General features: G+C 28.9%; 2 protein-coding genes across 3 annotated transcripts; one reads left to right on the plus strand and one right to left on the minus strand.

The window, feature by feature from the left end:
- The first annotated feature begins 2,391 nt into the window (after positions 1 to 2,391).
- LOC116766587 (monocarboxylate transporter 2-like) lies at positions 2,392 to 10,264 on the plus strand. Of its 2 annotated transcripts, none has more exons than XM_032656499.2 (9): positions 2,392 to 2,702; positions 6,280 to 6,403; positions 7,003 to 7,146; positions 7,313 to 7,585; positions 7,858 to 7,924; positions 8,308 to 8,455; positions 8,894 to 9,038; positions 9,225 to 9,413; positions 9,726 to 10,264. In XM_032656499.2, exons 1-9 carry the CDS (start codon positions 2,592 to 2,594, stop codon positions 9,845 to 9,847), a joined length of 1,323 nt encoding a protein of 440 aa, XP_032512390.2. In that variant the 5' UTR covers positions 2,392 to 2,591; the 3' UTR covers positions 9,848 to 10,264. The 2 variants fall into 2 exon arrangements, with proteins under 2 accessions (XP_032512390.2, XP_032512388.2); XM_032656497.2 differs by having other exon boundaries at positions 2,393 to 2,702; positions 7,768 to 7,924.
- Positions 10,265 to 10,516: 252 nt separating this feature from the next.
- LOC116766479 (cytochrome P450 4g15-like) lies at positions 10,517 to 15,813 on the minus strand. The gene is made up of 11 exons (XM_032656332.2): positions 15,724 to 15,813; positions 15,404 to 15,627; positions 15,069 to 15,266; positions 14,799 to 14,981; positions 13,512 to 13,581; positions 13,309 to 13,435; positions 12,925 to 13,117; positions 12,690 to 12,802; positions 11,758 to 11,995; positions 11,442 to 11,627; positions 10,517 to 10,911 (listed from the first exon to the last, which is right to left on the minus strand). The coding sequence occupies exons 2-11, from the start codon at positions 15,609 to 15,611 to the stop codon at positions 10,733 to 10,735; spliced, it is 1,695 nt and encodes a 564-aa protein (XP_032512223.1). The 5' UTR covers positions 15,612 to 15,627; positions 15,724 to 15,813; the 3' UTR covers positions 10,517 to 10,732.
- Between the last annotated feature and the right edge of the window lie 2,866 nt (positions 15,814 to 18,679).

The following is an 18,679-nucleotide window of genomic DNA, read 5'->3' on the forward strand; positions in this document are numbered from 1 at the left end:
AACTGTTTTGGAATGAAAAACCTTAAAACAGTTACTATCATAACCATGCATATTTAGACTAAGAATTGATAAAGGGTTTTCCAATAAGAGAAGCTACAAATTGGCGGCCCGTGGCGGCCATTTTGTCTTGCTGACATTTTTCAAATCTTTTGTTTCTTATTCAGTTACATATCTCTTCAACGTTTGGTGGCCAAATTTGAAACGACCGGTTCGGTTATCGATCTGCTTACACCCGTACGTTCAAGAAACGCAAGATCAGGCGAGAACATCGGCGTATTCCGTCAAAGTGTACAGCAGAACCCAAAACAATCGATTTCGCAAACTTTAACTTGGCGAATTTAGAGACTTAGGGTTACACCCGTGTTGATTAATTGATTCTGATTTAGTTGATCATGGAGCTCAAAGTTCAAGACCATATACAAAGGCGTTTGTTCGCTGCAAATTGTTTGGAAGAGTATCCAGATTTTTTTTAAAAATGATCTTTAGCAACGAGGCCCATTTTTGGATGAATGGCTTTTTTAACAAAATTGCTTCATATAGGACGAAAAAAATCCACACGAAGTTCACCAGGTGATAATGCATCCTCAAAAAGTTAACGTTTGGTGCGGATTTTGAGCTGGCGGCGTCATTGGTCCGTATTTTTTCGAAAACGACATTGGCGCAGCGATCACCTTCAATGGCGAGCGCTACAGAATGAAAGTTACGAATATCTTATTGCCCAAGTTAAACCATTTGGACCTGAACGACATGTGGGTCCAGCAGGAAGGCGCTACGTGCTACACAGCGGACGCCATGATTGACATTCTGCATGAGCGATTTGTAACTAAGGTTATTCTCGCAGGAGTGATGTGAATTGGCCACCAAGGTCATGTGATTTAACCCTGCTAGAATTTTCTTTGTGGGGTTTTTTGAAGTCGCTACAAATATCAATATCCACCGATGCCCTACAGGCGAACAAAACACACGCCGTCGCTCAAATTCAGCGAGATCTATGTCGAAGAGTAATTGAAGATTGAATAGCCCTTTTCTATATTTTAGTCGATATAATAGTAAATTTCAATAATTTTAGTGTCCTTGTTAAACAAAATAAACTTCAAATTATATATATTTCATGTTGGTTTTGTTTCAAATGGTCACTTCGGTGTTAAGAGCCTAATGAGGATTAAATTTTATTGGTTTCCTTAACATTTCGGTTCACGGAGTGTTTGGACTAATTCTTTGTAATATGATACAATTTTTTTTTTAAATATACCTTTTAATTCTGATACAATCGTCTGAATATTTTTTTCAATATTAGATCATTCCTTGGACTTTTTAACACGCTCTTAATTTGTAAATCACGTGTTTCGTATTTGATTTACATTAATGATTTTCTAAATTCTATTTAAGACTTAATAAAAACTGAGTCTGATATATTAATATTATCTCATATAATATCTTATTATTAAATGTTAATTGATCAAAATGCTATCAATAAAATAGTTATATATAGCTTTAAATTATTATTAATTTTATGTAAGTTTATAATTTTCCTTCCTTTTTATTTCTTCACCTATGGTAATTTCGCAATGAATATATATATATATATATATATATATATATTGGAAGATTAAAATCTAAATGAATATAAAGTACACTCCTGGAATTAAGTCTCTTCAAATCTTTGCCACGTCTCTCGGTCTTCGCGGTCCTGTGGCACTAACCGGGTCGTCTGTACATACTAATGTACGTTATATGTACGTATGTTCATCCCCCTGAATAATCATATTTTATTAATCTAAAATATTTAATATAAAATGAACATATAGAGACAAACCGAGGTATAAAACATATATTATTCATGGAGATGTGTCAAATGTTATTCCTTTTAGTTTTAATTGTAGTCACATTTATTGTAAAATATGCGGTTTTTTTTTGTAAAAGTTAGGTATCTTGGATTTCAAGTTCTTAATTTTTTTTTATTCTGACAATTTAGTTTAATTTTAAATATTTGTTTAATCCAACCGGTTGTTGATATCCTGATTTTTATCGTTTTGTATATATTATGATTGATTCCAAATCACATTCCGTTCACATTCACTTAAAAACCTATTATTTTTCATTTAAAATTACGTTCTGTAATTGACAATAAAATCATATAAATATGAACTTATTATAAAAAAAAATTGAAGTTCTATTTGTAAAATATAATTAAAAAAAAATATTAATTTTTGTAAGAGAATTTTTTTTTTAAACAATTGATTAATCAATTCTTAAGTTATGTATAAAAAAATATATTGAAAATTTATTGTTAGCATATGTATGCTTATATCCGTCAAAGATGGACGTCTTTTAATTTACGAATTGATGTATTTAATGAATGGAAACATAATAAAAAGTTGACTATAAGCAGTCGCACGATCCAATCAAAACGTCCTTAATACAGATCGCAGCCTTATACTTCAAAGAGAACTACAGCTACCAACAGACGCGGTGTATACGTTACTGGTGCGTGTTGTATTAAAACATTATTAAAATATCGATGTTCGTGCTTGGATAAATCATTATAATATTTTTGGAGCAATTTTTTCTATCACTTTTCTTAAATCAAAATGGACGAAGCGTTTGCACATCTTGAGGGAAATACACAGGGCAAGAAATCCGTTACGTCCCCAGACGGTGGTTGGGGATATGCTGTGTGCATAGGCGTTGGATTTACTTTTGTAAGTAATATTTCTGTTAAATTTTATATTTTTGGAAACATGAAAAAATCTGTAGTTTTATTTTATTTTTATACAATTTTATAATATTACACCACAGTTATTTTATAGAGAGAATCATAAGTATAATTAAACCGATAGAATTTATTAATAATAATTTTATATCATATCATTTATATAGTATAAAGGATAAATTAATAACTGTCGTAAATATGAATTTGTTCACGTGGTATATCGTGAATGCAAATATTACAATATTGCATTTTTAACAAAACAGGTACAGTAATAAGTATTGGAATATCGTTAAGGTGTTATTAAATTTTGTAAATATTTATTATACTACAACCGTAGTTGTTGAGAAATAAACACTAATAACTGAAATCGGTTCGTGTAATTATAATTAGTTGTGAATTACGAAAACTCGTATATAAATTGAACTGTTTTAAAGAAGGTTTTTGTCTAAATGCAAATGGTTCTATTAAAGATGACATTAATTTTTATATTTATAACTGATTAGAAGTTACAATGTTTGATTAAACGTAAATTAACGTGTTCTTAACATTTAAAATATTTCGTAATATATAGAAATACATACATACATTTAGAATACATAATATAGATTTTTTACGAAAATCAATAAAAAGTAATAAAATTCGAGTGTTTTATTATATAAAAAGTTTTTTTTTTATATTAATAGGTTTGAATACTTGATGGTGTCGTATATTTAAAAATTAGATCTTTTTCAAAACCGTACAAATTTTTTTATATATTTTTTTTTTAGAAAATCAATAATATGTTTGTTTGCTGAAGAGTTTTGATATAATCCGCTGCCCTTGATATTAATTATCATTACAAAAATAAAAAGTAAATACGAATAATAATTATTATTTACCCGCCCTGGGTTCATCCACCGTCTCACATTGCTTCTGCGTGGGGATAAAGAACAATATATTATTACATCACTATAAATTCTAAAATACATATTTCCAATATATATAAGGACAATTAATTTGTATCTAAGACAGTTAAACGACACCGATATATGTGTTTCTTATATAATGAAGGGACCCAAATCATAATTTTACCAAACACATTTAGGTAAATGTACTTATACATGTACCTTAGTTTTTAAAATTACGAATTCTCTACAGGTAATACAATTTATGCGTTTCTATGTTCATATGGAAATTTAGATTCGTTTTTTACGTCATTTTGGTTTGTGAAGGATTCAGTTACATATTTACGTCCTTGAAGTTTCAAGATAAGGTTACTGTTACATATCACATGAAGGTTATTTACCCACATAGTAAACAGGAAGTATTTAATTCCCTCATATACATTAATATATAGATATTTGATAGTAAATATAATTTCTAACATTAATGAGTTTGCTATCTTACTATGCTTAAAATTTGACTTCACAGAAAGAATTTCGGATGAAACACAAAATGGTTTAAATTTATATATACCATATTTATAATAATAATAACTTTATACTGTTATGGCGATTACCGATGTATGTATTTATATTCTTTGGTCACAGTTTCTTAAAGCTAATTAAGAAATTTAAAAAAAAAATAGTATTAAGGCTTTAGATTAAAATAAATAAAGTTATTGGCAGTGAAAGATTAAGAAATAATACTAAACAAATGCAAAAGTTTTTTGTATCAGGAATTGTAACTCTATCCTTTCATTCCGATGCTGTGACGTCTGTTGGCACTAGTTTCGAACGTTAATGATTATTTATCTGTATTTGGTCAACCGACTTGTCTTGTGTTCTCTAAATTTTATCTGTATAATGATTATATTATAAAGAATATTTTAATTTTTATTACGTACACGGGGGCAAATTTAATATATTCGATTTCGATTCACGGGCAGCTTAGAAAAATTGGTCGATATTAAATTTTTTTTTTAAGTCGTGCACATGAAGTGATTGTTTTTTTATATAGAAATTTAACTGTTTTGTTGTTTGTGGAGATTTATGGTTGTTGTTATAAGTAAAAAATATTTGTATATTATAATGTTTCTTTTATATTTATTTTTTTATTAGGGGCATTGAATATTAAATTAAACGAGTGATCCAATTATCAAAGCATTGGCGGAACAAAACCTTGGCTTCATAAAGCATCATTGTCTATAACAATTTGATTGAAAATTCTTTAAATAAAATATTATCTAGATTATAGAAAACGAGTTTTACTCCTCTAAGAAACTGCATGGTCTACTTTTTTGATTTTTGGTTTTTATCTATTAGGAAGCGAAAATAAAAAAAAGGCAGACTTACGGAATTTTAGAATAACATCCTGATAAGATTGTGGTAATAGCTGTTTCGAAGAAAAAAAATAAATAAATCGAAAACAGTAAATTGTCTTGAAAAAGAGCAAAATCGAAAAAATGCTTTTTGCACCATTTTGTGAGGGCATGGATCTGAATAATATGACTTTCAGGAGAATATCGAGACTTTTTAAGAAAAACTAATTTAAATTCACACCTACTTGTTTTAGTCCTCCTTATTATAATCGTTTAAAACAATGTAAGAGTCATTGCCATAAGATAAAGAGCTAATCCACTTGTAATGTTCTCTGTAATAAATAAACTAACTCTGTGTACATTGAGATGAGATTAATTTTGATGTTGTCTCATATCTTAACGATTTTTAAATGTATAATTAAAGTTCGAAGTTCATTCACTTGAAATATGATAAGGTAACTTGGTTAAAATATAAATTTAAAATAAAAGTTACTGTTTTTTATGATGATCTTATAAAATATTTGTTAATCAATTAATTGTTTTACATTATATTTGTCAAGATAATTTTTTGATAAGATGTTAAAATTTTTTGTGGGAAAAATATTTTAAAAATAAAATTCTTCTGACATTTTATTTGTAACATAGTAATCTTGTTATAATTGTAAAATATTTGTGACCTTAACTTATTCTAATATTATTATATAAAAGATAAAGAAAGCCTCATTTATTTCATTTTTTTGTATCTTCAAACTGAAGACAAAATTTAAAACTTAATTTAAAAAACTGTAAAAATTACTTTACATACTTTGATGTTCAACTTTTATTGTGGAAGTTTCCAAAAGGTTTTATGAATTGGGGGTGATTAGAATTTATATTATATTGATGTGTGACTTAAAACCTAATTTGAAATTGTAAATGTGTTATGGATTGAACTGAATTTATTTATCCTGCGTGAGTATTTAGCCCATTAGAATTTTGTAAGTAGTCAATTGTGATATATGTATAATTAAAAAACTAAATTTATATAGTAAAGACTAAATTAATATGAAAAAATCTTTGAATAGGTTATTTAAATGAGCAATCTCCGAGATTTTAACTCTCACTGCCTTTATATCTTTGGACGGAAATTTTCCTTTACTATATTTAGGTCTATCTTTAAATATTATGTTTTAGAAAGCAAAACTAGCATGTTTTATATATTTTTAAAGATAGCGTTCTAAATCTTGCGTAACATAATATATGTCTGTGTAGTGATTTTACGATATTTCCTATTTATTTATTTTTTTTGGTTATTTACCTTCTAATTTTAGTATTTTTTATTTTGCAGATGCTGGGATTTGGATCTTCAAATGCATTTGGTATACTATTTAACAACTTTTTTATAGAACAAGACGGAGCGAGTGGTCTGCCACTAGTTATTGGAATATATAATGGAGCCTTATCAATATCAGGTAATTTTTAGATTTCTGTCCCAAGTGATAAACATTATATACATATAATTAATGTTCAATAATGGCCATAAGTATTAAAACTTATTGAAATTATCACATATGGTATGAAAACGGAGCATTCGATTTTATTAATTAATCTTTAAACTTTCATTACGTCAACGTTACATGATCATCTTGAAAGTAAGCGCCAAGGCTCAGGTTACGATTTAAATAGGGCTACATTTTAGAACAATAATCTGTTGCTGATTGAATAAAGCTGCCGATTTATGACTGTCAATGGCATATCGTCCAGTGATTGATTTGACCGATATCCATCTGAAAACAATGCCAAGACCATATAACGAAGATTATTTTGTTATACAGAATTCGTTCAAGGTTTAGTCTCGTGCTTAACCCACATTTATTAGCTCAAAGCCCTATTGGATCGATGTGAATTAGGACTTCAATTGATCTAGTTTCTGTCAAAGTTCAAGTTTATTAGTTAGCAATTTCATCATTTTAATGACGAGTGGGAATAAAAAAAAAACATTTTCGTTTAACTCCTTATTAAAATGGAAATGAGATATCAATTTTTTTTTAATATTATACCTTTTTTAAAGGATTTCTCAGTGGAATTGCTCTCAAGAAGTATTCTTTTCGTCAAGTTGGACTGGTTGGTGCCGGACTGTTTGTTTTGGGAGATATATTAACGATATTTGTAGAAAGAACCTATCAACTAGCCTTTACGTTTGGAGTCATAAGAGGTATTTATAATGAATTCTTTAAAAAAGATAAATTTAAACGAAGAGAAAACTTTCTTAATTCACTTTATTTCCTGTTGAAAAGTTTTTACATTATAGTTTTTACGGTTTTGGTAATTATAAATAAAGTGTTCTACCAAGCAAACAAAATCTTTCTTCTCTTTTACAGGTGCCGGTTTCGGGGTCATGATACCAGTCAGCTTCACAGCATTTAATTGTTACTTTACTAAAAAGCGAACAGCAATGATGAGCGCCAATCAGACCATGAGCAGTATGGCTTCCATAACATTTCCCATACTGGTGACATTCCTCCTATCGGAGTACGGTTTCCGATGGACCCTCGCTCTCATAATGGCGGTTGATTTACATTTGGTTTTCGCAATGCTGGTTATGCACCCAGTTGAATGGCACCAGATTGAAGTACAAGGATGTCAAGATAAAGGTAGAGTCTCATTAGTTTGACGTCATTCTTTATCATGTATTTCAAGGCAGTCGAAATGATTTAAAAGCCTATCTGTATTTCTGGTTTCAGTATTCATACCATTACGTTGTTTTTTGTCATGCTTATTCTTTGGTTGTAATTTCTGCTCGTTGCTCTATTTATATTCATTATAAATATTTCAGAGATGTCTCATGTTTGCGATGTCAAAAGTCCTAAAAAGAAATGCATTAATACTGATATCTTTGATGAATCAATAATAAAAATGTTACCAGGTGACGACAACGTCATTGAAATAAAGTCAAGTTCGAACCGACATGAGTCGATCCAAAAAAGTATAATGTAAGTTTATTACAATTATTTTTAGATAACTACCTGATAAATAGTAATTAAAAGTAGTTATTTAATAGCATACTGCAATATTAATGCAGTACGTAATTGCATTGTCTAATCATCCTACCTTTTTGTTAAAAAATAATGTAACGTATTTTTTAATACATTCTTAACAATATATCTGATGTTTTACAAATATAGTTTAAGATTTTAAATATTTGACAACTACAACGAGAAGACAAAAATGTTTCTTTTTATATGCTATAAAAGAACTTAATGAGTTTTATAAGTTCAAGTAAACAAATAAATTGCTTTAAGATACTCTAAACCTATTCATAATTAACCTGTGGTTTAGTGTTGCGCAATATTAAGAAATCATTTGTTATTTACAGAAAAGTCATATATGATAATGTAGAGTTGGATCTCCTGAAGGATCCTAGATTTGTGAGCACTTTAATCGGTCTGGGATTCGCTTTTGTGTCTGACGTGACATATTTAGCCATGGAGCCTATGTTATTGTTCTCATACGGATATACCAAGGTAAAATGTAAGATAATTAATCAAAACTTAATTTCCATAATTCCAATATATTATTTTATACGACAATAAGGATATAATATAAATATTAAATGCATCATAATTGTTTCTTTATCATTCCATTGAAGAAGTTTTAATATAAAATTCCTTCGATTATTAACGCTATACTCAATACGAGTTCGAGTCATGAACTTGTTTGACAGTTTAAACAGACGTTCAATATTACATAAACTTCGTGACCTACAAGTCATGAATGAAAACTTTAATACCGTCGGTATTAAGTTCATGATGCGAAGTCGAACTAAGGTTATAACGTCTACCGATATTAAAAAGAATTAGGTTTTGTTAAAATTCGTTCCTAACTTCAAATAAATAAAAAAAATTTTTGGTAGAGGAAATGTACGCTGTTAGCATTTGTTAAATTAAAATTTATCTTTTCAGATGCAAGTAGCAACGTGTGTGATGATAGGGGCTATCGCAGATCTTATAGCGAGATTTTGTCTCGCTGTTTTTACTTACTTTTATACTGTAGACAGTAAAACTCTATTTTTTGCTGGTACATGTGTCACTATGTTATTGAGAATAGGTAAGTTTAAAATTACACAAATTGACTTCAAAATTGTTGAATATGACAATTCATAAAAATGTCACGTTTATAAACACGAGTGGATTTTTCCTCGTCGAGCAAATATACATATGACATATTAAATATATATATACATAAATATATATATTATAATCATTGTTTCAATCATTGTGACTTATTGCATAGCGTTGGTGACTTCTGATAACCTGTACTTCGTGATCGGCATCACTGCTGTATCTGGCCTGGTTCGATGTTCCGTCCAGGTGTTGTTTCCTCTGGTTCTGGTGACAGCAGCACCAGATCGCTTCCCAGCAGCTCTGGCTTTGCACATTTTATTCTCGGGCTTCTTGATGCTAATGGCTGACCCTCTGATTGGTTGGTATTAATTAATTATATTTGACATAATCCTATAGCTTCATTGTGTTTGAAAAGCTTATCGTGAAAAATCTTTTATGCAGATCGGAATAAAAAAAAAACAACTCTGTTGAATTCTCTTTTGATTTATTTTAACTTTGTCTGTTTGCGAGTATTTGTTTTTAAATATTGCATACTGACAAGTAGTTGTTTTAACTTCCAATCATGCTAATAATCCTACGACTTTTCTTTATATTGATTGAATACATATTTGTTTTGGAGCTTTAGGATCTTTAGTTAATTAATTTTCTATAAAGATATATATTTTTTAAGGTGTCATCTACGAGGCAACCGGAAGCTATGTGAACTGCTTCATCGCCATGAGCTTCTGTTGTTTAGTTTGTGTAGTTATTTGGACTGTTGAATACATCGTTTACAGAAAACGTGACTCCTGAGACATTCCTATTAGTTGTAGAATAATTTAAATTTAAGATGACTTCGATTAGTAAATTTTTTTTTATTGAGCATTTGTTACCGTTATTTAATGTTTGTGATTTTACCAAACCTTTTAATTGAGCTTTAATAATAAAATTGTTAAGCATAGAGTAAGTATTTCAATTATATTATTTACGATAGACTAATTTCATAAAAATATATGTAGTTCTAACATATATTAAAGAATTGTAAAGTGGACATATATTTGGCGAGGCTGCCTTAGTTATAGAAACATTTTGTTTCATACCAGTTCCTGGTACAAGGTCGCATTTTTGGAGTCCGTTAACTTTTTGGTTTTGATTTTTTTTACTATATATAAAAGTAAGAAATTTTGTGACTACAAAATTTTAATTTATAGTAAATAATATTTTACGAAACTCGCTTTTAATTTTATTAATGTTCCTGCTTCATAGACACATATTAAAAAAATATATTCTAATACGATGTTTAATAATGTTTTTAAATGACTTTTTTATTTATAAATGTAAATAATTTAAATTATTATAAAATATACCACACGTGATCAATATTATGTTAAGTATTTAATATCATCATTTTAAACGACATCAGAATATTGATATAATAACAAAATACGATGTTTATAAAATTTCAAATAAACGTAAGACAAATAAAACATTTTTAATTCAATAATGTATTTCCATATATTATTTATATATTATATATAATTTTAAATACCTACCCTAATGAAAAAAATTGTTGCCATCGCTATAGGGATACAATTAATAAAACGTTATATTTGACTCAATACAATAATTGAAATATATACATGGCATATTATAAAATAAATAATGTAATAAAATATAAAATTTATTCTTTTTTAATATTTATGCTGTGGATGGAACACGTTTCCTTGGTTCAATCTGGACCCTAAAGCCATCGTGTCTTTTCAGAATGATGTCAGCTTGGAGGACAAATTTATCCTCAGTTATGTCGGACACCATTTTGTAATTGCGAAGGATTGTCGATAGTAAAATTTTCAATTTTAAAATGGCGTACTTACGTCCTGAAAACAGATATAAAAATATTGTATTAACGTAACCTAACGCAGTTGTAAAACTTTTAAACGTGTTTATAATTATTTTTTTTTTTAAATTGAAAATAAAATCTAAGTCACTGCGCATTTCACTGTTAATAGAAGAAAATTAAACTTCCGATAGAAATAGATGCTGCTCTGAATATCCTAAAAGAAGCGCGTTATTTAAAAAAGTTGAGACATAATGGTAGGAATTTTGATATAAAATTTGAATATATTTTTTTTAAATCGTCTTTGATACGATTTGATGTTGTTTTTTCGGAAACCAAATACACAATTTAATCTACAAGGTAATATTGGCACGTGCCGATGTGTTGTATAAATTAAAAAAGTCATAATAATAATTTATACTAATCATTAACTGGTTCCTAACTCGTTTTTATTTTCGATATTATCAATTTTTTTTTTCGTCTTCTAAATTCCTTTTCTAATTCGAAAGATTATGAGGTTTACTACATGTTTTTCTGTTTTATAAACAAAATTTATTGAATAAATCTTACCAACACAACTCCTGGGCCCAGCACTGAATGGTATATAGCTGTAATAGTGTCTGTTCTGTGTCTTCTCAGGAAGGAAGTTATCGGGGTTGAAAACGTCGGGGTTTTCATAATATTTAGGGTTCCTGTGGATTCCATATGTTCCGATGACCACAGTGCATCCAGCTGGCAATACGTAGTCATTTGTTGCTGGAATGGTGCAAATTCAAAGCATGTTAAAAATACTTTCAATACCTACTGTAATTAAAAGACTCCAGGAAGACGAAGTTTTACATTATAGGTCTAGTCTTAAAGTGACATAAGAATCTGTTTTACCAACCTATCTTAACATCACGGTTAATTTTCCTGGCAATAATGGGTACAGGTGGGTACATTCTCAACGATTCAAAGATGACGCGCTCCAAGTATTTCATTTGGAGGGTGTCTTCGAAAGTGGCGGGGCGGTCAGAATCTCCGAAGATTGAATACAACTCGTCGTAAACCCTGGCTTGGATGTCCTGGTGAATTCCCAGGAGACAAAGCACGAAACTGGATCCAGCTGCGGTGGTGTCATGGCCCTAAAAGAAGTAATATTAAATTAATAAATATAATAGCTAACCAAACTTACAATAAAAAAAAATCTTTTTATTAGCTGGCTATGGTTAGACCTAGTATTAATGCAAATTATTGTTTTTTCTGTTATTGATGTAAAAAATCGGAATACTAATATCCCTTTCTTTCTTATTCTTTGGAAAACAAGTATTGGTTTTATAATTTTTTGTTAGTTTTTGCAAGGCTAAATTTGTAAACCTTGAACACTGAATATGTTGTATTCATCGAGTCCCACACCAGTTTTGAGCTCAGTAAAAAATTTTGAGTTTTTAATATTTCTATACATAAATTTCTGATTAGTAATGATTTATAAATCATTTCAACTGAAATAGAATTTATGTTCACTGTTTCTAATTGAACTGTCGAAAATTAAATAACATGTTTTGCAATCATAATTATTGTTAAAACAATATAACTTAAGTCCATATTTAATGCAAATGTGCCTTTTCAAATACAATGAAGTTTATACGTTTATGTGGACAACAAATGCTAATAATAAAAGTACCGATTTTTTTTTAAATTTAGGTACATTTACATTACTTTCATATTATAATATAATATACAACAATGGTGTATATATTCTGTGATAGATAATCTTTTTTTTTCATTTTTGATGTTTTAAAAATAATTTTAATTACTATTTGTCAAGTTAATACATGCCTCAAACATAATGGTGTCAACTTCCTCTTTGATTTCAAAATCTGTGATCTTGTTTGAACCGTTCTGTGCTGATTCAATCATGAGGTCCAGGAAAGCCAGACGTTTTTTCTCACCTAATATAAAAAAAAAATATTTATTTTAAGTAGACAAATTTACTTTTTAAGTCATGAAAGACATTTTGATTTATAATGTTGCTATAAATACTCGTAAGTTTGTATAATCGTATTGTGCTTACCGACATCATTTTCGTCATTGAAATCTAAATCATCTCTGTAGCCCTTGAACACTGTATCGGCGAGCGTTTTTTCGTTGGCTAATACATTATAATTTTCAGTTTTAGGAGCCGATTTGGAAATTTCGTCGATCGTTGGTGGTATGATGCCTTTGGCTTTATTTTGGAGATAACGTTCTTTTTTATTTTTGATGACCTAAACATAAAAATGTATGCTAAATTGCATTCGTAATATTTTACAACTATGTTTTGGATGTTTTCCTCATTTTCAAGAAAAAAGTGTGAAAAAATCAATCCAACAATTATTGAGGTAAAATCATAATTTTTAATTTTAAATAGAAATGTAATCATGTAATGTCTGAGTAGATTTTAAACTTAAATCATTACCTTATTTGTTAATCCATGAATAATTGCCAGCAACTTCTTCTGCTTTTCAAAGAACGAAGTGAATTTAAATATAGCATCGAAACGCAACCAGATTTTGTAATGCCTTTGGTGGATTATATCACACATTCTGAAATACACCAATAATGTTAATGTTTCTTTTACAATATGAGTTTTCATGTATATTTTTATCTTATAATACTTGCTTCATCACTGCCATAGCGTAGTCAAAACCAGATTGATCTTGAGTTTCCTTGGTGATTCCCATTGCGGTTTCTGAAATGAACGGTCATGTTTATAAAAAAATTTTCATGATGTTAATTACGGTCACATAAAAAAACATATGCTTTGTTAAAATAAATTTGTATAACCATAAATTATTCATTATATTCAATTCTGACAAATGTAAAAAGTCGTCGGTAATACTTAATTATAGTAAGGTCACGGCTTTAAAAAAAATATTAAGTATTTGTACGTTAATTTACTCAATGTAGGTATAGTAAATACAGAACATTTTTAATTGGAAATTGCCATGTTTTATAGGAAAATTCCACACTGTTCAAACTTTTGCATTTTGCAACACTCTCCTTGCGTTAATGGGAAAGTGGACCTGAACGAATATCAAGATCTTTTCATTGATTAGGTGTATTGCTATAAACAAAATCTAGGCACCATTGCACAAGTAGTAGCACATGGACAATGAGATTAAGATATTCTTTTAACAAAACGATTTCAAATAGTCAAGAAGTTTAAGTAACATCTTCTCTTAGTTTTTTTAAATGAAACAATTATGTTTTGCAATCCAATTTCCCCTTAAATTGTTTGAAAATATTTTCATTAAACTTAGGTAATATTAATAGTTGTAGCCTCAGTACTTTTATAGCAATAATCAGCTAGTTACTTTGAGGACGTAATTTTCATTTAATAAAAAGGTTTTAGAATAGTAGGAAAGAATTTGACATGTTCAAACTGCAAATAAATAATACTCTTGGCGCCATGTATGTGTCGATGGAATTAACTCTTTATTTTATATTATCCTTTTGATTTAATTTCAATATTCATAATTGTACGACAGTCAAATAGTGTAATGTATTTAGCATTTTGACAATTTTTCATTTACATATTAAAGTAGGAATGCTAAAAATAAAAAAATGGACGTATTGTTACTTATTTATATAGGATTCTTTACATGGAAAAAGCGTTAGCGCGTGTTTTCTGGGGGGGGGGGGGGTTTGAATAATGTAAATAAAATAAAGTAATAATTAATTTCTCCAAAATTCGGTCAACCTTAAGGGAAATATAATATTATATATAATTCAAATTATATAATTATAAGGATTTATTAATATAACATTTTATTTGACTGTTTTTCAAAATGTATATAAAGATATTTTTTCAGTTATTTCAGTTAAGTTAAAGAGCGTATTCTTGAAAAATCGACATTCGTATAATCCTTAACCGATCCATATTAACTTATAAGAACAAATTCTTACCTAGAAGAATATCCACAGTGACGCCGCTCATATAATCATGAACATCGAACACTTTTCCCATTTCACCTCGCATTTTATCCACAACGTTCTTGCTGTTTTGATTAAAAACTCCCACGAAAGATTTGAGGATATTAATGTGGAAGGTTGGGGCTATCATTTTGCGATGGGACCTCCATTTTTCTCCTAAAAATTATAATTATTGTAACAATGATTTTTACACAACCTAGATTATACGGAAAAATCATGTTTTAATTGTCAAATTATCCATACCTGAGCTAATGAGCAGCCCTTCTCCTAGCCACGGTTGGAAGAATTTATATTCGGATGCCTTGTCAATATGGACATTGCTGTTTAAAATGACTTCAACGTCATTTGGGTCCGCCAAAAATATTATCAAGTTATTTCCCAGCCATCCTCTCACCACAGAGCCATAATATGCATAATATTCAAGGGCAATGCTTAAAAGTTCTGAGGAAGATAATTAATTTTATTTTTTTAGTAATTTGGTATATTACAATATATTATTAATAAAATTTCTAAAACACAATTTCTGTTTACTATAAGTTATTCTAAATATTTATTTTAAGTATTTAAATGAAACTGACGCTCTGGTTTTTTATTTACGGCCAAAAGTGCGTTTCCAAAAATCGGCAAGGCCATGGGACCGGGGATCTTGTTCCCCAGCTTATACATTTTAGTTTGTTGCTGCCATCTGTATAGTAGCCAAAGACTAGTCGCGAGGATGACCAACGGATAGAAGTAAAGACGCGTGGAGTTCCATTGGTGCGGCTGGATATCTTCGACCACCGTCATTTTAGTAGCAGATTATCTGATATGAAAAAATGCTTTAAATTTGTTAATTGTTCTTGGATGTCTATTATCCGACCACTTTTTAAGTCCAAATATAATACCACTGAGTACTCACCTGATTTCTAATCACTATAAAAATTTGTACAAAACGGTCCGTCAACAAACTAGAAATCGTTGTACTTTGTATTTTTTACTACTTAAATACACTAATCCTTATTAAATTGCTGATATTTAAAAAAATCATTTAAGGGGAAGGCAACCTTGTAGAATTTTATTTACATTTATTAACATAGTAGAACAATTTTGTTGTATGTTATTCATAATGTTTTGAGATTTCTGATAACAAAATAAAAGAAATAAAAAACTTTTAGAATGAAAAGAAATATTTTTATACACATACATAGCTATTATCTACATAAATCGTTTGTCTAGTGTTTTCACATTTTTTATTAGCTTGACCAATTTAATAAATTAAGTAATATTAATTTTAATTAACCACTTTATTTATTATTGCCCTTAAAAGAGCAGTTTGTTTTCTTTTCATCCTTGAACTGTTTCACCCAACATTTGTCATTGTTTGCTAATTATTTTCAGTGTTCAGTATTGTCATATCACTTTAAATTATGAATTAATCGAATCGCATATCATAAGCACTCATAATTACTAGCTCGAAGTTTTTTAGGTACTTAAAAACATTTCACAGTTTTGACAAATATTGAAAAGCAATATTTGAAGAAAATATTGGAACACTAACAAATAATTACACATTTTATGCAATCGCTTTTATTTGATTTTGTTACTCTCAAGAAATTATTATGAACATACAATAAGAAGAATAAGTAAAGTAATAAGTAAATGATATAAAGCACCTAGACAAATCCTACGGCTATGTACCAAACAAAAACATTAAAATTTTATCAGAGACGATTTCAGTGGGAGACATCGTTAAAAAATATTTTATGTCTTATAGAATGATAAAAATCTGAATCGTTGCCCCAAGCTTGCATCTTCACGCAAAATGCGGAGCGTTAAAATATTTTCATTAATAAATCTTCGCGAATTATGGTATTAACGTAGTTTATTGAAAGCCAAACAGGAAACGCCTCGTTTATAGTTTGACTGTGCAAACTTGTGATAAGCAAACTGAAAAATAATAATTTATTAGTTTGTTACTCGGTTGAGAGACGTTCAATAAAATTTAAAGGTGAACACAACTTGACTGAAATTTATCTAACCTAACCAGCCTTGATAGAATGTTTAAAGTAACTCTCGGTATTCTGTAGTACATACTTTGGTGAGCGTTCTCAGAAATTGCACGATTTAATTCCTGCATACCTTTATATCTTTGGGCAAACAGACGCACTGCAGGCCTCTATATTTTGTTTGCATACCTTTTTGGCAGCGATTAACCTCCTCATTCATCATACGAAGAGCAAAGAATTGGCACACTTTAACTGGGTCTGTGTTTCCTTTCAATTATAATTTGGGTGTCTTCAAGACTAGAGAGTGAATAGTTTGTTACTGAAAAAATGCATTCACCACCTAACTTTTAATGTTCATCTGTTAACCAATAGAATGACTATCAACTACTATCCTGAGGAGTAGTTGATAGCCAAAAGAAAAATGTTCTGATTTGAAGGTTTTTAAAATGTGTAAAACTGAAAAGGAAATGTATATTCACAATTTTTTAGTATATTTAATCTCAAAGAGTGTTATGACATGACTTGGTCTATGTATTGGTGTTAGTGTTTATATAAGCACGATGTTGGACCACATAGTACTAAAATGGTCTGAAGATCTAAATATTTTAAATGAGTTATAATAAAAAAATCAAAATAAATGCACAGGTTGGTAATGAAAATCTGACATTTATATAAACACGTCTTAATGAATGTGTTATTGGGACCAAGTGGATTGTTACAATAATATGCCGTTAAATGTCGTTTATTCGATATCAGTTCTCATTTTATTTGTTTTTTTTGTAGCATTTTAAAATTCTGTTATTTTCTATAAGGAACAAAAAATTATAAAATTTTATATCCAATAGTTTTCATAAAATTATTCCAACCTTGTTTAAGTATTGAAGTGAGTTTTATTTTCAAATTAGCTGAAGTTAAGAATCGCATACACATTTAATTGAAGTAAAAAAGTTAAATTATTATGTTTATAAATATCAACTAAGAATAATTTGCATGTATTGCATAACATTTGACAAAACAGGGTGAAATTTTGGGAAAATTATATAAACTCAATTAAAATAATATTCCATTGTGTAAGTATGTGAATATGAATATTATATTTTATATTAGAGATGAATATGAAATAATCACAAACAAATTTAATTTTAAGTTGAACGACCTTTTGAATCTTTTTATTTGGATTCAGTGATCAAACCTTTTTATTTTTGGCGAGGCCTTTACCGTTGTAACGATACTTAATACTTATTTTGTTTATTTAGACGACCTTAAATCCCAAAATAATCAGCAGAGGATAAAAAATATTGGAATGATAAAAAGTATATATTTCTTTTAAAAAATAGATATAATAGATAGAAGAGAGTAAATTAGATAATTGGGTAAACTAGAAACAAATATTAAAAATCATCATGATTTTGTTTCAGAATTCTCATACAATGAACGTTACTCGGATGAAGGTCACGAAGGAGTAACCCAACTGCTAAAAATTTTTGTAGGTGCCTTAATACGAAGTACATAAAATTATAAGGTTTCCAAATATAAAGGATATTCACATAGTTTTATCGTTGAGGTAAACCAACTAGGTGTTTTAGTACAAATGTTTGGGAATTATTCATTCATCTTGAATAAACTATCGATTAAGAAAATAAGGAAAAAAAAGACAGTTATTGCCTTCAGTTTTAGTTCTTTAAGTTGCAAGCATATGTAAATACCAGTGAGACATAATCAAAATATGGCGATATATAACCATCCTCCAAACTACAGAGCAGTATCTATTTAACCACCCTCGAGTGAAATATTTGAAAAATACTGCAAAACAATTAGATATTTTATCAAGATCACATTAAAGAACAAAATTTTAAAAACATACAACAG

The sequence above is a fragment of the Danaus plexippus genome, chromosome 15, assembly GCF_018135715.1.
Source record: "Danaus plexippus chromosome 15, MEX_DaPlex, whole genome shotgun sequence".
In the NCBI taxonomy this organism is placed as follows: Eukaryota; Metazoa; Arthropoda; class Insecta; order Lepidoptera; family Nymphalidae; genus Danaus; species Danaus plexippus.